Genomic DNA, 26,316 nt, shown 5'->3' with positions numbered 1-26,316 from the left:
AACACAAGCACTTCCCTCTTCACCCAGAGGGAATGCAACGTCAGGCTAGTAAATCTAACACACACAGATTTCCCCCTGACTTCTTCCTCCCACCAATTCCCTGGTGAGCACAGACTCAATTCCCTGGAGTCCCCCACTAAAGAAAAACTCCAACAGGTCTTAAACAGAAAGCTTTATATAAAAAGAAAGAAAAAGTACATAAAAATGGTCTCTCTGTATCAAAGTGACAAATACAGGGTCATTTGCTTAAAAGAATATTGAATAAAGAGCCTTATTCAAAAAGAATACAATTCAAAACACTCCAGCAACTATAGACATGTAAATACAAAACAACAAACCATCTTTGTACTTACAACTTGGAAACAGAAGATTAGAAAGCAGGAAATAGAAAAAATCACTCCTCATGGCCGAGAGAGTACAGGCAGAAGACCAAAGAACAAAAGACTCACACACAAAGTTCCCTCCACCCAGATTTGAAAAAGTTTTGTTTCCTGATTGGTCCTCTGGTCAGGTGTTTCAGATTACTTCTTTCCAGGTGAAAGAGACGTTAACCCTTAGCTATCTGTTTATGACAGCTTCCAATTTGTTTCCATTTCCAAATAAGATCATCTTCCTGCACTCAAAGCCGTCAATAGTACCTATCATTAGATGACATCTCTCCATCTATGACCTGCTAACACTGTTGTGCTCCTCTGGAATAATGCAGTTCACAAAAAATAAAGTGCCTAAGAGCTGGAGAAATATTGTTCTGGGATGAGGGGATCTTTTTTGGAATAAGTTACAAGAGAAGATTAGACTGAACCAAAGTCTGATTGGTTTTAAAGTGCACTGCATGGTAACCCTTTTTAATAAATCTTTCCCACCCTGAATAAAGTGCTGAGATAACAAAACTAGCCATTTTCCCAGAAGTAGGAAGCGCAAAGAGCAGAATCCTCATTGGTTATTGGTAAGCAGATCTAATTTTATTGTTATATAGCAATTTTATTGTTATATAGCACTTGGATGCTATGGCTAAATGTACCATAGAGGAAACTATAAGATAGCTACTGCTTTTTGAGGACCGTTAATTTTTAAATGGCAAATACTGTAGCCATAACTAAAGCTTTGAAGATTTAAGTTCTGAAATTTCTTATTTTCTCATTACTCCTTGGCACAGTGACATTGGAATTGGCCAGTCGCAGGATGACAGCATTGTAGGATTGAGGCAAACCAAACACATTCCTCCTGCTTTACCTGTCAGTGGAACCCTGTCATCCAGTAATCCAGATTTATTGCAGTCACATCACCGCATCTTAGATTTCAATAGTACTCCAGGTGAGCATCAATTATTTTTACTCTTACCTCTAATTTTCCTCTAGTCACACTTTACTTTTAGGTACTTGTTGTTCTGGATCTACCCATCAATTTATATTTACATATGTTTTAACCTGTGGACTGATCATGTATTGTATTAATATACAGTTCTTTCTTGTGTCATTGCTCCAGTTTATTTTAACTCCTGGCAAATGTTTATATTTTTGTTCTATGAGGAATGTATTGTCTATATATATAATTTACCTGTGTGTGTGTGTGTATGTGTGTGTGTGTGTACCTGTATAATCTTCAGGTACATGGTATTCTAATTTGTCTTCTAGCTACACAAACATCACCAGTAGGCAGTAATTTGTACAAGGCTGCAGTAAGCTGAAATATCACACACAAACCATATACTAAAGTAGACTATAATAAATTCATTAAAGAGGAAAGATGGTCTTGAAGTTAGCATTGGGATTCCAGAGATTTATGGTTCAATTCGTGTTTCTGACACAGATTTTCTTGGGCAAGTCATTTTGTATCTCTCTGCCTCACTTCCTCATCTTTAAATTGGGGACAATCTCCCAGTCTTGCTCTGCCTTGTCTCTTTAGATTATAAACTCTCTGGGACACTGTCTCTCTCTTACCGTGTGTATGTGTAGCACCGTGCAGAATTAATCTTTTGTCTCCCAGGCTATAGGCATCACCGTAATCGTAGTAGTAATAGTATCATAGATACTAGATATCAAATAAATTTCAAGCAGTGAAATGGAAGCTAGCACAATTCTTAAACTGCTTCAACTATGTGAAGAGCTAAGGAAAGTGTAATAAAGAAAGTAAGTATTCATAGGCTTTTGTCTTAGATATGATAAATGAGACTTGAACAGTGGAGTAATGCTTTAGCTTTAGCATTATAGCAGCACCTCAGTGACTTTTGGGAAAACAAAGTGTTACCATGCCTCAGTGGGTCACAGCTGAGGATACCAGATTCAGTAAAAATTGCTGAAAAATAGGACAGACTCACCCCAAAGTGGTGCTTATTCTTCCTTTAGATATACCAATCCAGTAGAAAAGTAAACTTCTGTTTCACAACACTAGTTAACAAGAAGTCAGAAATGCAATCTCCTTGGGCATTCCAGTATTCATTTCACCACTTAGGCACTAGACTTTATGATGAGTGGTTATTTAAAACTAATTTAATCAAATAAAAGGTCCTTCTAATCCCAGCAGATCAGTCACATAGGTAAATATATAACTCAGATTTTACCTAATAATCATGCTGTTGGCAATCCTTTAGTATCTACTATTTAAAGGTTTATTTATATGTGAAAAGAAAGAGGAGAGAGTTAAAATGGTTACAGAAGTCACGTGCGCACACACACACACAAAATCATTGAAAAGTTCTTGGATCTAATTTTTAGCAGTGATGTTACAGATTGCTGTCTTGTAAAGTCTTAGGTAACTTCCAAAAGGTTGGAAGGCCCTCAGTCAGGGCTGGCTTTAGGCCGATTCCCCCGATTCCCTGGAATTGGGCCCCGCGCCTTAGGCGCCTTTTTTAATTTTTTTTACTCACCCGGCAGTGGTCCAGGTCTTTGGCCGAGGTGAGGAGTGAGTGGGTGGGTGTGTCCTTCATTCACTCTGGGTTGGACATTATTTGAGACATTTGCCACAGTGGCAAATCTCTGAGGCATTCCTTCAGGGTTCGACTGCTTCTCCTGCCCAAGATGGCAGAGCAACCCAGAAATTACAGAAACATGCTCTGTCCCTGAAAGCCTTCTTCTGAAGGAACCTCTGTTCACAGAAGGAAGAGCTGTATTAGTAATGTGCAAAGCATATTGAACCCTCACTCTTTAGGGAAACAAATGTCAGAGGGGTAGCCATGTTACTCTGTATCCACAAAAACGACAAGGAGTCCAGTGGAGTGAGCTTGCAATTTGTCTAGGTCTAGTATACCTGAATATTTGGCATAGCAATGAAGTGCTCTGTTTTGATTATCATACATTAATAATGTTTAAAATAGGCTTATAAATATGGTTACATAAAGGCATTACTGAATCATTGTAGTTGGGATATGAAATTCAAGGAAATGACTGAATTGGCCTAAATTTAGCCTAATGAATATGTAAATTATGAGATAATCAGTCAGTTTTAATATTTTTTCATTGCTGTTCTTCAGGTTGCAAAATAGTGAATAAATGTGCACATCCCAGTTGTGATCACAGTATATCATTATATAAAACAAGCCATGTATGAGAGAGAAGAACTCTCGTGTTCCCTAAATTGACTGGTTTGGTAACATCGTGCAATAATGGGAAAAACATTCTGTAATATTTGTTTTTATCGCGACATGTCTGTTGATGAATACACGTGTTTTTGTAGGGTTTTTTTTTACAAAATATGCATGTAGTGCGCATTCAGGTCTAATAGTAAATTCCCTTTTCTCCGAATTGCTGCCAAATAAGATTCCTTTTCTTCAAAGGAAATGTTTTTGTCTAGCAGTTGGTTTATCAGTATCAGTCTATTTAAGTATTAATCTTGGCAGTAGATCCAGGAGACTTCTCTTTTGCTTTCTGTTTTCATGTAGTTCATATGACCTTTATGTCCTTCGGAATAAGAATACAAATTGCCCCTCCTCTTACTTTGATGAAAAACAGAGCAGAATTTAAAGCCATGACATGTACACAAATATCAAAGCTTATCTACCTCTTGAAAATATATTCACTTCCCCAGTCAATTAAAAGATTAGAGTGGAAGTGCTTACCTTTACCATGAAAAATACCATGGGGGACAGGATTATTGTGCCCTTATAGTAAATCCAGTGGTGAGCTGGAAGATTTTCTACAGCTTTGCTTTTTATATTCTATTTCGACTGGAAATTGCCAGAATGATAAATTGTGAGTTCATCTCCAGATCCAGATTCAATCTCCCACCAAGTTTATACTGATATTCAAATCCAAGGTTTTAGTTTTGAGGTCTCTCTTTCTTACTTTTTTTTAAAAGTAATAAAATCCCAATACAACCATTGTATTATCAGCTATTTAAACAATACCTTATAAATATTTGTGTGCTGAATGATTATACCTATATCCCTTGATTGAATGTATTTAATTCCTAATTATAAAACACTGGCATGAAAAATTAATGAAGTTGCAGGTCTCAATTCATAAATGTTATGTATGTTGTTTGGTTTTATATATTTAATACTGTAAGAGAAAGGGGATGATTTTTTTAAAAGATTAGACACAAGTTGCATTCATATTAGTACAACTGTCCATGCAAATCTGTTTGCATATGTAACTGGCCAGTTCTTCTTTGAGTAGGATCTCTCTCTGCACATGTGCTTATACCCCAAACATCTTTGATTAGAAATTTTTGGTAGTACTGCCTGTTTGGCCCACACTTGCACCCTTGTGTCCTCATGCCCCCCGCCAAAGACAGATAGGGCTGCTTGGAGAAACAGCCTTCCGTGTCTTCTCAGCTGCCTTGGCCTGAGACAGAGTGCTAGTGTGCTCACTTTATTATTCAAATCCTGTCCTTAGTCTTAGATTTCCTTTCCTTCCTTGATTTTGTAGGGGAGGCGGGTTTCGTTCGAGATCCCCATTGTCCAGAGTATGCCAGGATATCCAGGTTTCAAATGTTGCCTCATTTGCTGGGAAGCTATCCCTGTCAGTGATGGGCTTTCCCGGTTTGTTTGCTGCTTGGGGGGCACACACATTCCCTCATAAGTGTATCGTCCACTCAGCTTTTAAAAGCGGAGCCAGAAAGAATCAGAAAATAAAACTTATGCACTTAATGATGAAGTATTGTCTCCAGACGGCCTCAGATCCAGGCCAGGAGACCTCTCACAGCCCCGCCACTCCATGCCTTTCAACCACCGCTCCCCCACCCCAGACATCAGCCTGTGAGTGAGCATAGTGCCCCTGTCGCAGAGTGTGGGGAGTCCAGTCCTGCACCCCTCTTCCTGGGACCCACAGTGACTCTCAGCCAGCCAGTAAAACAGAAGGTTTATTAGACAACAGGAACACAGGTTACAGCAGAGCTTGCAGGCACAGTCAGGACCCCTCCATCGAGTCCTTCTGGGCTTTCAGGGTGCTTGGATCCTAGCTAGGATACCCTGAATTCTGCCCACACAGCCCCAAGCCCAAATTCAAACTGCTTCCCTCCTGTCACTCCCTTCCTTTGTCCCCCTTCCTGGGCAAAGGTGTTGACCTTTCCCCTCCCTTACCTAGCTCACGTTACAGGCTCCGGTATCGTCCATCCCCTAAAGTCCTCCCCTGCTCTCCCATTCCCCACACAGACATCACATCTCTCCCCCCTTCGAGACTGAACTGAGCGGGGTCACTCTGCCCAGTGACCTTGGGGAAGTTCAGGGCCCCCTCTCCGGGACAACGCATCCGCTATCAGGCTGGCACTTCCCTTCACATGGACCACGTCCATGTCATAGTCCTGCAGGAGCAGGCTCCACCTCAGGAGCTTGGCGTTGGCTCCTTTCATTTGGTGCAGCCAGGTCAGGGGAGAGTGGTCGGTGTACACGGTGAAGTGTCGCCCAAAGAGATATGGCTCCAGCTTCTTAAGGGCCTACACCATGGCCAGGCATTCCTTCTCGATGACCGCATAGTTTTGCTCCCGGGGTAGCAGCTTCTTACTCAGGTACACGATGAGGTATCTCTCCCCCTTTTCATCCTCCTGCATTAACACCGCTCCCAGTCCCATGTCTGAGGCGTCGGTGAACACCATAAAGGGTTTGTCAAAATCTGGGTTTGCCAGAACTGGGCCACTAACCAGAGCCTCCTTCAGCGCCCAGAAAGCCTCCTGGCACTGCTCAGTCCAGATCACCTTGTCTGGCTTCCCCTTTTTGCACAGTTCAGTGATGGGGCCGGCTATGGCACTAAAGTGGGGCACGAACCTTCGATAGTACCCCGCCATCCCAATAAAGGCCTGGACCTGCTTTTTGGTTTCGGTAGCAGGCCAGTCTCTGATCACCTCCACCTTGGCTGGTTCTGGCTTCAGGCAGCCGATCCCCACCCGATGGCCCAGGTAAGATACTTCAGCCATCCCCACCTTGCACTTCTCAGCCTTTACTGTTAACCCAGCCTTTCGGAGTCGGTCCAGGACTTGTTTAACCTGGGACATGTGGTCCTCCCAGGTCTGGCTGAAGACGCAGATGTCGTCAATATACGCCACGGCAAAACTCTCCATCCCCCTCAGTAACTGATCTACAAGGCGCTCCCTTGAGGCCGGAGGGCAGGGTCAGGAACTCGTAGAGCCCCAGAGGGGTGATAAAGGCCGATTTCAGCCTGGCATCTGCGTCCAGCAGCACTTGCCAGTAGCCCTTTGTAAGATCCATAGTGGTGAGGTACCGGGCATCTCCCAGCTTGTCTAGGAGCTCGTCAGGCCTGGGCATGGGGTAGGCATCAGATACGGTAATGGCATTGAGCTTTCGATAGTCCACACAGAACCGGATTGACCCATCCTTCTTGGGGACCAGCACCACTGGCGAGGCCCAAGGGCTGGAAGACGGCTGGATCACCCCCAAAGCCAGCATGTCTCTGACCTCTCTTTCAAGATCCTGGGCAGTTTTACCGGTGACCTGAAAAGGGGAGCATCTTATAGGGGAAAGTGACCTGGTCTCCACCCTGTGGACAGTCAAATTAGTGCGTCCAGGCTGGTTGGAAAACAGCTGTCGGTATAGATGCAGCACCCCTCTGATCTCAGTGTACTGGCCCGGGGTCAGCTGATCAGAGAGGGGAATCACCTCCAGGGGGGAACCAGCTTTTGTCCCAGGGAATAGATCCACTAAGGGGTCATCTCCCTGCCCCTCCCAATGTCCACGCACGGCCAACACCACATTTCCCCCTGTCATAGTATGGTTTCATCATGTTCACATGGTACACCTGACAGTGATGTACCCGGTTTGACAGCTCCACCACATAGTTTACCTCATTCAGTTGCTTGATAACCTTGAAGGGCCCTTCCCAGGCGGCCTGGAGTTTGTTTCTCCTCACGGGGATGAGAACCATGACCTGATCCCCGGTGATCCCCAGTGGTGAAGGCCCGGGCCCGTGCCGTGCGGTCATACCAGACCTTCTGCCTCCTCTGGGCTCGGGCCAGATTCTCCCTGGCCAGGCCCGTGAGCTCGGCCAGTCTTTCCCAGAAGGTCAGGACATACTCCACCACTGACTTTCCCTCGGGAGCAGCCTTCCCCTCCCATTCGTCTCTCATCAGGTCTAGGGGCCCCCTTACCCACCTTCCATACAACAGTTCGAAAGGTGAAAACCCAGTAGATTCCTGGGGTACCTCCCTGTACGCGAACAGCAAGTGAGGTAAGTACTTGTCCCAATCCTGCGGGTGCTGGTTCATAAATGTTTTTAGCATCGTCTTCAGCGTCCCTTTCCACCAGCCCGTTGGACTGGGGGTGATACGCTGAGGCCCAGTTGTGCTGGACCCCACATTTCTGCCATAAGGACCAGAGTAGGACCGACATGAAGTTGGACCCCTGATCCGTTAAGACCTCCTTGGGGAACCCCACCCGGCTGTAAATTGTCAGCAGCGCATCTGCCACTGTGTCTGCTTCGATAGAGGACAAGGCCACTGCCTCGAGGTAGCGAGTGGCAAAATCCACCACCACTAGGATGTATTTCTTCCCTGACCGGGTTGTCTTGCTGAGAGGTCCCACTATGTCCATGGCCACCTTCTGGAAAGGTTCTTCTATGATGGGTAAAGGTCTCAAAGCCGCTTTCCCCTTGTCCCAGGCCTTCCCCACCCTCTGGCAGGGGTCACAGGATTGGCAGTACTGTCGGACCTGGGTAAAGACCCTAGGCCAGTAAAAGTTCTGTAGCAGCCTCTGCCTGGTGCGCCAGATTCCCTGGTGCCCTGCGAGAGGGAGGTCATGGGCCAGGTACAGCAGCTTGTGGCGAAACTTCTGGGGAACCACCAGCTGCCTCCTGATCCCCATGACTCTACTTCCCCTGGGGGAGCCCATTCTCGATACAGGAACCCCTACTCCCACAGGAACCTCTCCTTGCAACCTCTCCTCATGGTCTGTACCGCACTAAGGTCAGCCCGGTCCCTGGGCTTCCGCAAGGATGGATCTTTCTGCAACTCGGCCTGGAACTCAGCAGCTGGGACAGGGATGGGGGCTGGCTCTCTCTTGCTGGCTGGGTCTGAGGCCGCAGCCTTTCTGAACTGTGCCCCTGGGCGTTCCCCGCCCCCTGGGTTAGGGTCCTGCACCTCGGGTCGAGTACCTTCCCCGTTGTCGGGGTGCAGTGCCCTTTGCCGACTCTGACTACGAGTCACAACCGGGGCACTCTGGGTGTTACTGGGCCAGTCCTCGAGGTCCCCTCCCATAACACATCCGTGGGCAAATATGGGTGTACCCCACATCCTTGGGGCCCTCCTTGGCCCCCCACTTCAGGTGTACCCTCACCACAGGCACCTTGAATGGGGTCCCGCCCATGCACATCAGGGTCAGGTAGGTGTCGGGCACCATCCGATCTGAGGCCAACACCTCGGGCCGGGCCAGCGTCACCTCTGCACCCGTGTCCCAGTACCCAGTGACCTTTCTCCCATCTACCTCCAGGGAAACAATGCACTCTTTCCAGAAGGGCAGCCCTGTGCCCACCTGGTAAACCAAAAACCCTGAGCCTGGAGCATCTAGCCCCCCAGAGGAGCTGACCTGGGGACCTCCTCCCTCCTTCACAGGTGGTATGTTGCCAGCTCCCCTTTCCTGGGAATGTAGCCCCTCCTCCGATTGGGTTTTTACCCAGTCCACTCTCTGTGAGTTGAGTCTGCTTGGTCTGTGCCTGAGCTTGGGGCACTGGGCCTGTATGTGGCCTCGTTGGCCACAGCGATAGCAGCCCATGTCTCATGGGTCCCCTTGAGTAGGTTGGAGGGACCTGACGCTGGATGTTCCCCTTTTGGAGGGGTTCTCCATAGGCCTCCTTTGGGAGTTCCCATGATGACTCACTCTCTGCGTTGAGGCAGGCCTGCTCCTTCGAGACTCCTCCCTGCCATCCCCTGCCCAACTGTCCACAAATTGGTCGGCCAGTTGGCCTGCGTGCTCTGGGTTCTCCGGCTTCTGGTCCATCAACCACAGCCTCAGGTCGGATGGGCACTGCTCATACAGGTGCTCCAGTATGAATAGGTCAAGCAGGTCCTCTTTAGTTTGGGCCCCAACTGTCCACTTGCGGGTATACCCCTGCGCCCGGTTGACCAGTTGTAGGTATATGACCTCACGGGTTTTACGCTGGCTCCAGAACTTTTTCCAGTACATCTCAGGAGTCAGCCCAAACTCGCGGAGCAAGGCCTGTTTGAACAGTTCGTAGTCCCCTGCCTCCACCCCTTTCAGTCGGCTGTACACCTCCACAGCTGTGGAGTCCAGTAAGGGGGTGAGAACTGTGCAGCTCGCAGGCATTCTCAGAGGCCGTCAGGAAGGTATCTATGTCCTCACCCTCCTTATGCCGGGGCAGCAAGTGCTTATCAAAGCTCTTTGTAGGCTTGGGTCCCCCCTCACTCACCGCAGCCAGGGCCTCACTGCTCCTCAGCTGGGCCAGGTCCAGCTCATGTTTACGCTGTTTCTCCTTCTCCTCCCGCTCATGTTTACACTGGTTCTCCTCACATTTATGCTGGTTCTCCTCATGTTTACGCTGTTTCACCTTCTCCTCCAACTCTTGCCTCTTTAACTCGAGCTCCTCCCATTTCAGCTCCCTTTCGTGTTCCAGCCGCATCCGCTGCACGGATGCTGAGCATCGCCGAGAGGATCCCCTGCTGGGGGGTGAGCTTCGTCGGGAGGATCCCCTGCTGGCTGGGGGGCTCCTCCTCGCCCTTCCCCTAGGCCTAGGAAGGGGGGGGGGGGTCTCGGGAAGCCCTCGTCCGCTGGTTGACCACTCCCAGCGGGGACAGACACTGGTGCCTGCGCTGCATCTGCCCGGCTGCTTCCCTCAGAGACAGGGCTCCGTTCATTCATGCGGTCTCCCTGCTCCAGCTGGGCAATCAGCTGGTCCTTGGTGAGCCTCCCCAGGCGCAGCCCCCTCTGCTTGCACAGCTCCAGCAGGTCGCACTTGCGCCGCTTGGCATACATCTTCCTGCTGGCCACTCACAGGCCGGGGTGCTTGCCGCTCCCCACGGTTTCCAGGGGGACCCCTAGTGCACCAGCCCTTCTTGAGGTCACCACCTCTCTGCCAGGGTCGAGCTGTAGACTCCTCCGCCCCGGGACCGCTCACTGCAATCCCCCAGGGGACCCTGTTACTGCAAAGTCCTTCTCACTGGGCACACACTCCCAGGGGTTAATCACCCCTTCATTTTACTGCTCCCCAGTCACTTACTACAGGAAGCGTTGTCCACGGGGTGCAGTATATCCCACCTCTGCCACCAGTTACTGCAGAGTGTGGGAAGTCCAGTCCTGCACTCCTCTTCCTGGGACCCACAGTGACTCTCAGCCAGCCAGTAAAACAGAAGGTTTATTGGACAACAGGAACACAGGTTACAGCAGAGCTTGCAGGCGCAGTCAGGACCCCTCCATCGATTCCTTCTGGGCTTTCAGGGTGCTTGGATCCTAGCTAGGATACCCTGAATTCTGCCCACACAGCCCCAAGCCCAAACTCAAACTGCTTCCCTCCTGCCACTCCCTTCCTTTGTCCCCCTTCCCGGGCAAAGGTGTTGACCTTTCCCCTCCCTTACCTAACTCACGTTACAGGCTCTGGTATCATCCATCCCCTAAAGTCCTCCCCTGCTCTCCCATTCCCCACACAGACAGCCCCTACTCCATCACAGCCCCATCAACATCTGCACAGCCACCTATGCATATTCAGGAGATGTCCTTGGAGGACTCAGGGAAGACTCACAGAAGAGGACTCATTCTCCTCATAAGTGGTCAACTTCGCAAAAGCCTTGGGATCCTTTAAGTAAAACTGCGTTAGAGACCTCATATCCCATTTCTGGGTACTGCATGGGGTGTAAGCACACGTTAAGTAGTACACCCATATGGATATACATCCTGAAGAACTCTAGTTGCTGCAGTCCTTGTACTATCTCTGCTCTGCCCAGCCCGTCTTCATCAGTACCATCTACTTCCATCAGATAAGATTTACCAAAGTAATCTATGCTCTCTGTATTGATTAGAACCTTTCCCTTTACCAACCCACCTGATGCTCCAGGGTCGTCTTAGTTTAAGATGAGCCGGCGTCCCCCCTGCTAGTGGGTACCAAACGTCTGTCAATAGCGAGAGTAACATTCAATTATCCAGTACCCTCAGAGTGGCATTGCTCCTCCTTTACATGAGGAGGAATTCTCTTCAGTGACCCAAATCTCAGTGCATGATTCCTCTACTTAACAAAGGGACTTCCCTCCTGACTGTTTTGGGGAGATAGAAGAGTTACATTTAAGGATGAACACATGCCTCTCTGCACTGGTTCTAGCACCATTGGATGCCACCTCCCATGCTTTATTGACCCCTTCAGTGGCCATACTGAGATCCTTGAGCTGCAGGTCGACAACAATTCTCACGAGTCCCTAGTTTCTCATGTGGGGACCACAGAAAGAGACATTCTCCTACTTTATCTATCCCTGCTCCATTACCTCAGGTACAGGAATCCCTTGAAGAGCAGGAGGCCGGAGCAGATAAGGATGATTCTCTGCAAATGCATGTCTTTCAGATGAGGCAGTTATGCTGTCTCCAGTTTCTCTAGCTGATGATTTCAAACAATTAATTAAATGTATTGCAGACTCTTTACCAGTCCCCTTAGAGGATGTCAGAGAGTCGCAGTCAAGCTCCTGGATATTCTTTAGTTGTCACTTTCAGCTAATGTTGGCTTGCAAATTAATGAGTCCCTACTAGACCCTAGCAAAATTTCTGGCAAACTCTGGCAGTGATACCACCAACATGCAATTATGCTGATAAAAGAATATTGCATTCCAGCCCAGAGCCCTGAATTTTTATTTTCACATACTGTGCCCAACTGTCTGTGGAAGCAGTGAATGAACAATAGCACATAAAATTCACACCTTATGATAAGGATCAGAAACACCTTGACTAAGGATGCTGCCTTCCACACCTTGCACATCAGGAGGATGAGGGTCTTTTATTTGGATGGAAGCAGACCATTTAGAAAATTTCCAAGACTGTTTTATCAATTGCTGAGAGGTCCAAAAGGTCCACAATCTCCACCCAAGCACTTTTCAGATGGATATCTGGATGTATTCTTTCTTGTTATTGTAGATATTAGCCCATTCCACAAGGTCTCTCTCTACCATTGTGGCATTACTAAAAAATATTCCCATTGTTGAGATCTGCAAAGCTGCAACTTTGTCTCCACTACATACATTTTCCATGAACTGCATGATGGTTTATACCTCTAGCTCTTGTCCTTGGGAAAGCAGTCTTGTCTTCAGTATTAGACTTGACTCTGAAGCTTCCTTCTTTTGTTATGAAGTAGAGCACCCATTGGAACACTACTTGAAGAAGAAAGAGATTATTCACCTTGTGGAATAATTTAAGTTCTTTGAGGTGTGTACCTTTGGGTGTTCCTCTACCACCCTCCTTCCCCTCAGCTTCCAAGTTTCTTCTATGGGACATAGCAGTGGAAAAGGAACTAATTGCAGTTTACCAGTGCAGGCCTATATATACTCAGTGCAGAGCATGAGGATGTGTAGAGTGCATGTGCAGGCCGAAAGGGCCGTACTCCAGTCAAAGTACATCTGAACTAGAGAGCCCATAGGAACAGACATCTCAAACTCCAGTTTCTGTATAAGGTGAGTACCCATTCCTTACCTATCCACTTTCTTGCAGGTGCTGCTCTGGTGATCTGTAAGAGGTTCCATTTTTGGGTAGTGGGGAGGAAACTCTGCACTAACTCTTTCACTTTTTTCAGAAATCCAAAACTTTCTAAGGCAACAAAACAAACACACTCTTTGCGCTCTCAGTATAGGAGTCGAGGACTTAGGATGGGGAGTAGAGTCTATTTAAAAGCGGCATATAATCCAGACTGGGAGCAGTCCATTTTATAGACCAGAGAAACCCAGACTTCCAAGCTGCAAGTCTTATCCTTTGTAGTGGATCCAAATCAATCTTCTACATCCACAAAATCTTATGCAGGTCTCACTCTAATATTTGAAAGGTTCCATAAGTGAGTCCTTAAGCCTGGAACTTTCTGCCGTATTAGTAGGTTTCAGATGGTCTCTTGTAGATGAAGTTTTCGGTTCTAAATTCAGGTTAGACCCACCAGATGCATATCAGTTAGGAACTATTCCTGTAAAAAAATTTCAGGAGAGGAAAGAGGAGAAGAATGAAAACACAGTGACCCTGATGTCAGAAGTAAGATATATTCCTGTGGTATCATCACTTTTATTTGCATTTGTGGTTTGTTTGTTTTTCTTCTTCAGACTTACCAGACCAAGTTCTGAGGGTTTTCAAGGCAGACCAGCAGAGTCGTTATATTATGATTAGTAAGGACACAACAGCAAAGGAAGTGGTCATTCAGGCAATTAGAGAGTTTGCTGTAACTGCTACTCCCGATGCGTATTCTTTGTGTGAAGTCTCTGTCACTCCAGAGGGTGTAATCAAGCAAAGGAGGCTTCCAGATCAGCTATCCAAGCTTGCTGATAGGATACAGCTAAGTGGCAGGTGAGACTTTGGTTTATATTATGTCACTTTAATAAGAATTCTAATGCATATGAGTGTCTGCAAACTTGTGACAGTCTGTTTTCTCCCCAGAAATATTTCAACTTCAGGTTACTATTCTAAGCCTACGTCCACACTACAGCTTTAAATCGATATTAGTAAAATTGATTTTATAAAATAGGTTTTATAAAATCGATTTTATGCGTCCACACTAGGGCACATTACTTTGGTGGTGTGCGTCCATGGTCCCAGGGTACCATCGATTTCCAGAGCGGTGCACTCTGGGTAGCTCAGTAAAAGAATAGGACCAATAACTTCGATATCCGTCCACACTAACCCTAAATCGATTTAGTAATATCGATTTTAGGGTTACTCCTTTTGTTTAGCTGGAGTACAGAAATCGATTTTAAGACCCCTTAAAATCGATTTTAAGTGCCTTGTAGTGTGGACGGTTACAGCGTTAAATTGATTTAACGCTGTTTAAATCGATTTAACGCTGTGGTGTGGACCTGGCCTAAGCTAATTAGAGCATACACACACACACACACACATATATATATATATATATATATATATATATACACACACACATAATTGCAGTCTGTAACTTTTCTCTAGTATATGATGAACTTAGCTATCAATTTTCTTCTTCTATTTTATTTGTATAGGTATTATCTGAAAAACAACATGGAGACAGAAACATTGTGTTCAGATGAAGATGCTCAGGAGTTACTGCGGGAAAGTCAAATTTCCTTACTGCAGCTCAGTACTGTTGAGATGGCTGCTCAGCTCTCCATGCGAAACTTTGAGCTGTTTCGTAACATTGAACCCACAGAGTACATAGATGACCTGTTTAAACTCAAATCTAAAACCAGTTGTGCTAACTTGAAAAAGTTTGAAGAAGTGATAAACCAAGAAACATTTTGGGTAGCATCTGAGATTCTAAGAGAAACCAATCAGCTAAAAAGAATGAAGATCATTAAACACTTCATTAAGATAGCACTGCACTGCAGGGAATGCAAGAACTTCAACTCCATGTTTGCAATTATCAGGTAAATAAGGGAAGGTTTGTGTGGTGTGTTTTTTGTTGTTGTTTGTTTGTTTGTTTTACCGTGAATTCAGTTCAGATTACTCAGGAGTAATACTTCAAACTGAATAGAAATTTGCATTAAACAGAAAGGGAGCTGACTAATACTATTACCGTCAGCTTTGGACACTCCTAAAAAAGATAGGAAAAGATTTTTTTCCCACCAAGAATCTTGTATCCTGATATTAAAATGTTTATTGAACTAATCCTTGGAACTCGACCAGCTTTATAAAAACGGAAACTAGAGGAATTAGGGAATACTGAAGTTGTGTGGCATGGGAGGAAAGAGAATTTTGAGATGGATGGCAAAGTTAGAGATACTCAAACTTAGAAAAAAAAATAAAAAATTTAAGAGGGTCCAGGAATGAGAATAAGTCCAGCAGCTGCATGGAGGAAGGATATCAAAAGGATTGCATATCCCCTTGTTCTACTCTTGTGGTTGTGCCTATGGGAAAGGTAATAGGGGAAGGTGGATAGTAAAAAGAATTTGCAGTTATAAGAAAGCAGGTGGCTTGTGGTATTTTCTGTCTTGATGCTTGATCCTTACAAGGTACCAAGTTCATCTCATGAAGTGCTATTTGACTTCGCCTCCTGCTTTACTGTGGGAGTCAGGATGTTCATTACCTCATAGAAGGTGCTCAGTAACCCTGCATTTATTGAGTCTTGGTATAGTATTGATTGTAGTTTTAGCTGCTTATACTGTTGACAAAAGAAAAATTGTTCCCAGTGGGAGAGTGTACTATTATCTACCCTATCTGGAGCTGAAGAAAGCAATAGAAGTAATTTGAATGCAGTACTTTGAATTTGGGTATTTGTTTTACTGTTGTCTGTTCTCAGGGGTTTGTATTTCATGTGCAGAAATCCAACTGGGGGAAATTTTGTTATAAAATTCCTCAGATTAAGGTATTTAAAAAAATTTTTTAAATCCCCAAAGTAATCTAATCTCAAAAAAGATATACTGGCATTAGAAGAAGTTCAGAAAATGGCAACTAAAATGATTAGGGGTTTGGAACGGGTCCCATATGAGGAGAAATTAAAGAGGCTAGAACTTTTCAGCTTGGAAAAGAGGAGACTAAGGGGGGTATGATAGAGATATATAAAATCATGAGTGGTGTAGAGAAAGTGAATAAGGAAAAGTTATTTACTTGTTCCCATAATAACAAAACTAGGGGCCACCAAATGAAATTAATGGGCAGCAGGTTTAAAACAAATAAACGGAAGTTCTTCTTCACAAGGCACACAGTCAACCTGTGGAACTCTTTGCCTGACGAGATTGTGAAGGCTAGGACTATAACAGGGTTTAAAAGAGAACTAGATAAAATCATAAAGGTTAAGTCCATTAATGGCTATTAGCCAGGATGAGTAAGGAATGGTGTCCCTAGCCTCTGTTTGTCAGAGGGTGGAGATGGATGGCAGGAGAGAGATGACTTGATCTTTAACTGTCAGGTTCACTCCCTCTGGGGCACCTGGCATTGACCACTGTCGGTAGACAGGATACTGGGCTGGATGCACCTTTGGTCTGACCCAGTATGGCCGTTCTTATATTCTAATTTTAAATTGCAGAATGTAAAAGTAGAAAATGTCTAGTACCTGTATTAAAGAAATACTTCAACTCTTCAGAATACTTCAGGTTGCGGAAATAAAAAAAATAACACCATAATAATAGAAATGGAAATATCACAGGCTACAAAAAAAGGCTGTTGGCATATATTGTTATCACCCTTCCATGCAAAAGCCTTTGTTTTTAAAAATAAAATCATCTCTGCCACTTGTCCTGAAGGTCAGTGGATTTGAACCCCATCAGACCAGAAAGGGAAGAAAATTCTCTAAAATCAGAGACCCTGGCTAGGAATCTGTCAGCGCCCCTGAGGCATTTAAATCTAGGGACTTAGTTCAGCCACTTCAGCTGAGCTTAAGTCTTGTTTCATAATATGGGGCGAGAGGCAGCCTGTCAGTTAGCTAGGATTTGAACAATAGCTGACTTTATAGATTGATATCAATACCTCCTTTTCAGCCAGAAGTGAATAGCTAGTCAGGACCACTGGTGTAAAGTACTCCTTTTGCCAACAGCACTAAGGGAGTGGACTACAGGTTTTTCAGCCAGCTGCAGCTCCTGTATATCCTTAAGTATAGAGTCTATTTCAGCAATTCCATCTGGAGGTGACATGGCACATGGATTGTGGCAAAGGAAATGGTCTTAGCACTATCACCAGATATAGATTTGGAGATAAGCATCCCTGGTCACTGACACAGTCTGGGAATCCAGGAGTGACTGTGAGTCCAGATATACCTAGAGATTGTAAACTTCCATGGTAAAGGGCAGACAACTCTTCTATAGTGGAGGCAGATACCAATCTGGGTATACTGCATTGTATAGATTCCATCAGTCATTATAGTTAATATAAAATTCATACCTTTAAGATATGCATTTTCATAACAGATTTATTGTGTAGATTTTATAATGCACATTTTCAAAATGCAATTTTTGCTTACCAATATTTGCACTTGATTGCTGTACTACAACACTTTGCCTGATATGGGATATGATATTTCTGCTACACAAAATTGTATAGTTTTATATTTGGGTGTTGCAGTTTTCTTTCTATTAAATTTGCATAGTTTGTAAGTAGTTAAATAGTTTGTAGTTAATTGGACAAACAAAACAAAACCCTAATGAACTGTTTTCAGTGGCCTGAATTTGGCACCGGTTGCAAGGCTCCGCACTACTTGGGAAAAACTTCCAAGCAAATATGAGAAGCTGTTTCAAGATCTTCAAGACTTGTTTGATCCGTCTAGGAACATGGCAAAATATCGTAATGTCCTGAACAGCCAGAACCTACAGCCTCCCATTATTCCTCTCTTCCCTGTTATCAAAAAGGACCTTACATTCCTTCATGAAGGTAAATGCAAAATAGTTTGGTTCTTTATCTCCACAGAAAATGGATTTTGCAGCCTAGTAGCTGATACCATTATTATTTACTTGTCTTCTTTTTATGAAATATAGGAAATGACTCAAAAGTGGAAGGCTTGGTCAATTTTGAGAAGCTGAGAATGATTGCAAAAGAAATTCGTCATGTTGGTCGAATGGCTTCTGTTAATATGGATCCTGCTGTAATGTTCAGAACTAGGTAGGTTTGTCTTCAACAGAGCTTCAGTTGATTGAGACAAAAAGTTGAGTATCAATAATGAAATAAGTAATTCTCTAGTGCCCCTCCACAGCCCTTTACAAAAGAAACATTGCAAATTAAATAATGGAAGATGAGACTTTATCTTCCCACCTGTGGGGACTCTTGTTCTTTCTATGCCTGGAACACTCATAGAAGTCAATGGGAGTTTTCAGTTACAAGATTGGACTGTATAATTTCTGTATCACTGGTTGTATTACAGCATTATAGATATACAATGTCTCATTCACTACCTTGTACCACTTTTAGGTAATCACAGTTATGTACTGTATCCACATTTAAAAATCTGTTTTAAAAAGGAAAGCAATTACAGATTTTACCATGGAGGAAACTATGTTTTATATTCTCCCACTGACAACCAATTTGCCTGATTCCATGATGAGATCCCACCAATTCATAGTCTGAATAAAGATATTCTATCTCACTATGTACTGTATTAGAGAAAAGTTTATGTATGAAATGTTGATGCATACGACAATCTAAATTGCTCACAGTTTACTACAAATAGGAATATTTGAACTTCAGCATAAATCAATGGTGCTGGAGAATGTGAAGTGATTGCTGTTTGGTTTTGTGTAGAGATAGTGTAATGCACTCTCGCTTAATTTGAACAAGAAGAGTTTTTAATATCTGATTGTGCTCCTCAGATAAGGCTGTTTTAATTTTTGTGGGCTTCTAGTACTGCTTGTCCTGAGGTCTGGTCTTTTCTTTCTGAGCTTGTGTTCTTTCTCTGTCTCTTCCTAAACCCATGCTTCACTCTTCATGGCTCTCACTTGCAGGAAGAAGAAATGGAGGAGTTTGGGGTAAGTGGTTGGAGACAACTGACACAGACAAACATTCTTTTCTGACCATTTGCATTGTTTTTCTACTTGCTGTCTTTAATTTTCTGATGCTTTGACATTTTTCTTTTAACCCTTTTGTACTTACAATAAGTTTAATCCAATGGTGCTTTTGCTTTTGAGGTCAAAAACACAAGAGCTGTGAAACTATTTACAGATATTTTTGAGTGGGATTTGGGGAAGGGTTGTTTATTTAGCACACCAATACAATTGACTTTAATATAACCAGTCTGGCTTGTAATAGAAAGGAAATTCCAAAATAGAATGGGGATAGCTCTACAACTAAAATTTAGAACTAATTTACATATACCTGATAAATGACTGAAGATGAAATCCACTGATGTTAAAAACTGAAGTATCATGTTTTTTACAGCTCAACTAACTATATTTTCACTCTAAATCCAGCCTCCATTTTTTACTCTTAACAAATCAGAAGCCACAAATAGCTTCCATATATACATACACAAATTGAAATGCATGACGTTTATTTCCTCATTGACTAATTGATCATTTGTTTAACAAAAAGCTCATCATACTCAAGTTAGGGCATAAAAAAATATATTTTTTCTTCATTACTACTGAAATTGAGGTCTTTATAAACCCAGATTAAGACTATATTGAAGATACTTTCTAGATAATTTGTATTTAAATTTGAGGCTCAGCTACAGTTGTCTGTCAGCATTGCCTTGCTGCATGAGCTTTTCTTAATGTTCCAACCTTCTCAGTAGCTGACTTTTGTGGGAGGGCTATCTTGAATGCTTTTCTAGATGTGTGAACGGAGATTGCCTAGTTGGAGCAGAATAGGTTCCAGGCACTTATTTTATTTAATTATACATAAATTATTATTTTTAACCAAATAAAGAGATTTCTTGATTCTCATCTTCTATCTATTATAGCTGTTTGACTTACTGGAATGAGGCATGTAAGCTTTGACCGTAGACTGACATTCATGGAATCTTTTGCATGTTTCCAGTTTATGAAGTGATACCGTGGTGGACTAAGTGTATCTTTCTCCTCTTTCCCACTTCACTTCAGGTCTCTCAGCCAGAGCAGTACAAATGCAGCAGTGCTAGATGTTGCACAAACAGGGGGACACAAAAAGCGGGTACGTCGCAGCTCCTTTCTCAATGCCAAAAAACTGTATGAAGATGCTCAAATGGCACGAAAAGTGAAGCAGTACCTCTCTAACTTGGACCTGGAAATGGATGAAGAGAGCCTCCAAACACTGTCTCTGCAGTGTGAGCCAGCTACCAACACATGTGAGCTTTTTCATGAAATAAGCATTATAAATAGCTGCTTATATCTGCATGTAACTTAACTTCTGGGCTATATCTTCCTGTCACTTACATGCCTGTTCTCTGAGCTCTTTTATGTGGAAAGGTCAGCAAAGATTTTATAATTAAAAACAATATATGTTTTAAAGGAATTAAAGCTCTCTCCCTCCCTTTGCCTCTTTAAATAGGTATGGATACTGCAGTCCGCATTGTATCTTAACTCCTTTTAATTAAACTCAGGAGTTTTGAACCTTTTACTTAAAGATTGCTGAAACAGAAGTTAATTCCTTGTTTCTTCCATTTATTACAAAGTACCGAAGAATCCAGGGGACAAACGGTCTGGGAAACAGGAAATGTCACCAGTGGCACCTAGGGCAGGAATTCAGCAGAAGGTGCAGCAACAGCATAAAATAAACCAAGCATTGCAGGTCCCTGCTGTGTCCCTCTATCCCTCTCGCAAGAAAGTACCAGTGAAAGACCTCCCACCGTTTGGTAAGTGAAATGAGCGGGCGGGTGTGTTTTGTTAAAAAGGTTTGAATGTTTTTGTATAGTTCAAGCAGGTGTATTTTGGAACTGGTGAAATATTTTAACATTTAGTTCAAGTTAGTGCTCAATTATCCCTCTATCAGTTTAGACAGCATATATAAATCCTCCTCCTAGCAGATAAACAGGAGAAAACTACTCCTAGTAAAGGGGTCTGGCTGGCTTATCCTTTTCAGTTGTAGACTTGTTTCCATCTGGTGATAATAGGTCTTCTGGCTGGTTCACTAGACCCTTGGGCTTAAATTTTCAAGTCACTAATGATTTTGCTTGTCTCCATTTTTGAGTGATCAATCTGAGAGACCATAAAGGGGCCTGATTTTCAAAAGTGTTTGAGCATCTGCCCTCCAAAAATCAGGCCTGTCCAAGGTATGTCAAGTTGAGTACCCCCAGTCACTAATCACTTTTGAAAATGTGGGCTGTAGCTTTTAACTATTTCATTTGACACTTGCCCTTCACCACCACGTTCCCCCAAATCTTTTTCTATTGCAGTGCCAAAGTTCCACTGTTTGGGATGCCACAAATTGAAATAGGAGAATGGTAATATCTTATAAATAATTTGATTTCTCCGCGTCTTTCTCTGGCAGCTAAAGTAGCTCATCCTGTTGCAGTGTTTGAAGTAGTCTGAAATTTTTCATATCTGATTTGAATTAAAAACATATTCTCAAATTTGTTTCTAAGCAGGATACTCTAGCTATCCCCTTTATACAGGGAGTGATTTTCCAGTAACATTGCTCTATTCTGTCACCACCTGCTATTAGGGTCTCTCATACCTATTGTTTAGGCTACAAAAGAGGGATTTTAAAAAATGAACACCAAATGAACAAGAAATAATGTAGTATTAGTCTAGTTCTATAGATTCTGCTGTCTAGAGGATCAAATAAACTGTGTTAATCAAATAATTCTGGATTATTGATTGCAACACGGGAGTACTGTAGATCAAATGCAAATTCTGTAGCATGCTTGAAAAAATAACTCCACTCCTGAAATTTGCAGAGCTGTCACATGTAGATCAATCTGCACTTTCAATCAGCAAACTTGATGCCTGTTTCATGAGAGCAGTTCTTCAGTCTTTGCTCTCTAAGTCTTCTCTAGGAGTTGTTACTGCTAGTCTCCCAAAATATATTGTTTGTGCAGAGACAGTTCTCAAAGGAGAAAGGAAGAAAGCCAACTGTAGGAATATATTGCTCCATCACTTGCCCAACTTTCCACACCACTTTCTTTGGTGATATTCTAAGCTATTTTGAATATCCAAAGCAGCTGAAGAGCAGCTGAGGTCCTTTTATGTAACCTTTCAATAAACATTGGAATCTCTGAGGGATTGTGAACAACTCCACCCTTTTTTTTAGTTTTGATCTCCAGGACTCATCACATGCATCTCTCAGGTGATAGATCTGCAGAGAAAATATTTTGGAACACAAGTTACAGGAGATCTTTTCGATGAACAGGTGGAAACGCACACACGCAGTATTTTGGTAGTAGATGTGAACTGGAATCTAAAACAGAGTGGTCCAATTTCATTGTCAAAGCTGAGTAAAATACAGAAATAAACAGCATACCGTAAATAGGAGTAAATTATTTATTTTTTTTTTAGATTATTAAAAGTGGTATTAGAGAGATGAGGTGGACTAGGTAATTTTTATTTTTTTTTTAATTGGACCAACTTCTGTGGGTGAGAGAGACAAGCTTCTGAGCTACACAGAGCTCTTCTTCAGGTCTGGGAAACTTAGGCTATGTCTACACTAGAGACCTTACAGCAGCACAGCTGTGCCGCTGTAATGTTTATATACACACTCTATGCCCATGAAAGAGAGGTCTCCCATCAGCATAATTAAACCACTCCCAACGAGCAGCGGTAATTACATCATCGGGAGAGCGTCTCCCACCAACATAGCGCTGTCCACACCAATGCTTACGTCATTGTAACTTATGCTGGTCAGGAGTGTGTTTTTGCATATCCCTGTGTGACATAAGTTTTACCAGCAAAAATGCAAGTGTAGACATAGCCATACTCAGCGTGTCATAGCTGAATACAAGGTGGAACAGATCGTTTAGCATAAATAGTTAACACATGTTTCAAGGGATCATTCAAGGTGAAGTGGCCTTTTAACACCCTTCAAGTGATAGGGAGGAAAGGAAAGCGGGGAGGGGCTGGGAGGGAACCAGCTGGAAGCGTTGTTAGTGAGTTGTAGATAGCTGTAATAAGCCATAAATCAAGTGTGTCTATTCAGTCCATGATTTTTAGTGTCTAGTGAATTTATGAATTTAAGCTCCCAGGCTTGTTTTTTGAAAGTGTTGTGCAGGTTTCCTGTGAGGATGAGTTCACTCAAAGTGGTATTAGTAAATCAAGGAAGATAAATATTTTATCTTTACAGGGTGCATATAATGCATTGTAAAATTAACAAGTGTATATATTTCCAGCTTAATACATTCATTCATTCATTTTTCCTTAAAGGCATTAACTCCCCACAAGCTTTAAAAAAAATTCTTTCATTGTCTGAAGAAGGAAGTTTGGACCGTCACAAGAAACAAGCTGAAGACACAATATCAAATGCATCTTCACAGTTGTCTTCTCCTCCCACATCACCACACACCTCTCCAAGGAAAGGTATAATATGTGCAACACTTTCCCTTCCTTTTCCTGAAACCTATAGGCTTTAGAAATAACTGTGAGGGGATCTTGGAGACTAATGGCTTGTCTAGATGAACAATTAATGAACAGCAAGCTGGGATGTAAATCTACAGCACACTAACTGTTCACGTGGATTCTGCTACCAAACTAAAAGTTCACTAGTGCACACTGATCTACTTGCGTCTCAAAGCAGAATAAGTCAAAATGCCCTTTCATTGTGTGATAGCATGGTCCACATGGACATTTAGTGCACAGCAGACTAACGCATTGTAGATTTACACCACAGTTTGCTGCATGCTACCTGTGTGTCTGGATAAGCCGTAAGCGTGATATCTTTCCCTACTTATGCTGCCACATGAGGATTGGCACGGAAATGGAGTAGTGATGCCCAAGTGGATGCTTTGGGAGCCATACTGTTATCAAAACACAGGAAGATGGGTTTAGAGCAGTGGTCCCCAGCGCGGTGGCCGCAAGCACCATGGCGCCCGCAGGGGCATCTTAATGCGCCCGCATCCTGGACCCCGGGAGAGCACCTGCTGAAATGCCGCCGAATTTCATCAGCATTTCGGTGGGGACGCCTCTCGATGACGATGCTTGTCGCCAACAAGTGATGTCATCGAGAGGCGTCACCCCCAAATTTCGGCGGGGACGCCTCTCGGTGACGCCACTTGCCATCGACAATTTGATGACATTTCGGCTGGTGCTCCACCACCGCAGTGGTCCTTCGTCTGACACCTGCCAGACGAAAAGGTTGGGGACCACTAGTTTAGAGTATCCTGGAGCCATCACACTAAGCAACTCTCCTTACTGCTACTTCAGAGAAAAACATGTCTCCTTCAGTTGCCTCCTACCAAAGGCAGCATACATGGGCAGAAGTTCAGAGCTCATAGTGGCACCTTGGAGCATCACTGGGTATAATAACGAAGCCCTCTGCTGATTTCTAAAGGAATTACTAGGTTAAAATCATGCCTACCTACTGTGCAATTGTGCTGGATGGGGAGGGACCGATGCAAGATTACAGGATTTTCCATAGAGTGTTAAAGGCTCAGATCAGCAAAGCATTACATTTCCTATACGCGAACACCTTAGTCATCCCAAGAATCAAGGTGGACGTTTGACACATGGCTTTGCACAATGAGGCTTTCTTGACTGAGTTAGCTTCTATTAATTATCTTAAAATATACTGGTAGAGATTACTGTCCAGTGTGACTGGCCAAAACTGCAAATGAATTTAAACAAGATGATTTAAGACTCCTGATGAATTTCTGTCCTGTTTCCTTTTTCATTGTACTGGCTCTGGTTGTTAATTAAGAGAAAAAAGATCAAGTGCAGAAAAAAAATGTCACTATAGAAATGAAATAATATATTCCTATAGCAAGTAATCTCAAGGTCATTTTCTCCTCCTTTCCTTTTCAGAATAACATAGAAATCAATTTTAATGGCTGCATGAGAGAAAGTTGTATTAAAAAAAATCTGTATCAGAGTTGAGACCCACACAGTAAGAGCTCAGACTTGTGATAGAGCTTGGACAGTTCTAGATTTCACTGTAGTAATAACTCCCACCAAATTGCACTGTGATGCTGAGAAATTGAAACTTGTGTGCATTTCATCTGGGTGTCACTCTCTCCTGTGTCTGGCAAATGGATATCTAAACTCTATTCTCATCCTACTGTTAGGTGGCAGTGGCAATCAGCTGAGATTTTATGGCACCAGACAGTCAGATCTAATCAGTTCCTCCTCTTCTCTTGAAATTGAGAACAGTAACAAGAATAACAGTGCACCACAGACCCGTAGGATAGGTGGGGCTTACAAAACCAGAAGGAAAAAGATCACACATGCAATCGGCTAATGTTTTTAAAAGGGATGAGGGGTCTGTCCTTTAAAAGTACAACTACATATCCAAAAGCACTGCTGAAGTGAGCTTTTTTAGGGGTGAGATAGAGGAGGATCTTATGCAGAAAATCCTTTGATGATCAACTCAAGTCTTTGTAAGATCTCAGCATAATTTTATCTTGTAGACTTTAGCAAGGTGTGAATTTATATGAATTTGATCGCATTCTGTCAAGGCCAGTGCATTTATTGAAAAAGGAATCGGGATCAGATAAATGAAGAGGAAATGTAGTACTGTGTATTTGGTAAAGCAATCTGTGAAAATGGTTCTAAACTTCAAAGTATTTCCATGATTTAGTGGCACCATGAACTAATGTGCTTTCTCTCTTGACTTTAATCAGATCTGACAGAGTTAGGGAGAGATCCTCAGTTTGTATGAACTGCATAGCTCCACTGAAATCTCTTTGAAGCTTAATGGTGATTTTCAAACTAAAAATTATAATTGCATGCTTACATACAAAAGTATGTTGTTGAATGGCTTCTAACCTATCTTTTAAATTCTTTTTGTACAGCACCTTGCACAATGACTAGGGATCCTGGTCATTACAGTAATACAAATATTTTGTAATAAAATAATAGCTGATAGGGCATTCATCACAAAATTACATTTTAATAATTTACCTTCCTAAAGAACTGCTTTTAGGATAAACTTTCTAAGACTCTGGGCTTGGCTACACTGGCGCTTTACAGTGCTGGAACTTTCACGCTCAGGGGTGTGAAAAAACACCTCTCTGAGCAGGGCATGATACAGCGCTGCAAAGCCTCAGTGTAATCAGTGCTGCAAGCTACACCCGTAAGGGATGTGGTTTACGTGCAGCGCTGAGAGAGCTCTCTCCCAGCGCTGGCGCTCCGACCACACTCACACTTCAAAGCGCTGCCGAAATTTCAAGTGTAGCCATACCCTATGTGTACACTACCACTTATGTCAGTATAACTTGTGTCGCTCAGGGGTGTGAGTAA

The 26,316-nt window shown here is 43.3% G+C and overlaps 1 protein-coding gene across 1 annotated transcript in view; it reads left to right on the top strand.

Annotated features, from left to right (window-relative positions):
* RAPGEF2 (Rap guanine nucleotide exchange factor 2) overlaps positions 1-26,316 on the top strand; it is a 330,483-nt gene that overhangs the window by 287,906 nt on the left and 16,261 nt on the right. The window contains 9 exon segments of the mRNA XM_030563572.1: positions 1,157-1,314; positions 13,672-13,912; positions 14,578-14,961; positions 17,685-17,896; positions 18,001-18,124; positions 18,961-18,984; positions 20,056-20,279; positions 20,607-20,786; positions 23,290-23,442. Of these exon segments, the coding sequence (XP_030419432.1) occupies positions 1,157-1,314; positions 13,672-13,912; positions 14,578-14,961; positions 17,685-17,896; positions 18,001-18,124; positions 18,961-18,984; positions 20,056-20,279; positions 20,607-20,786; positions 23,290-23,442 (1,700 nt within the window).

This window comes from Gopherus evgoodei, chromosome 5 (assembly GCF_007399415.2).
Source record: "Gopherus evgoodei ecotype Sinaloan lineage chromosome 5, rGopEvg1_v1.p, whole genome shotgun sequence".
Classification (NCBI taxonomy): Eukaryota; Metazoa; Chordata; order Testudines; family Testudinidae; genus Gopherus; species Gopherus evgoodei.
The sequence above is the reverse complement of the archived record's forward strand: the minus strand, read 5'-3'. Positions and strand labels throughout refer to the sequence as shown.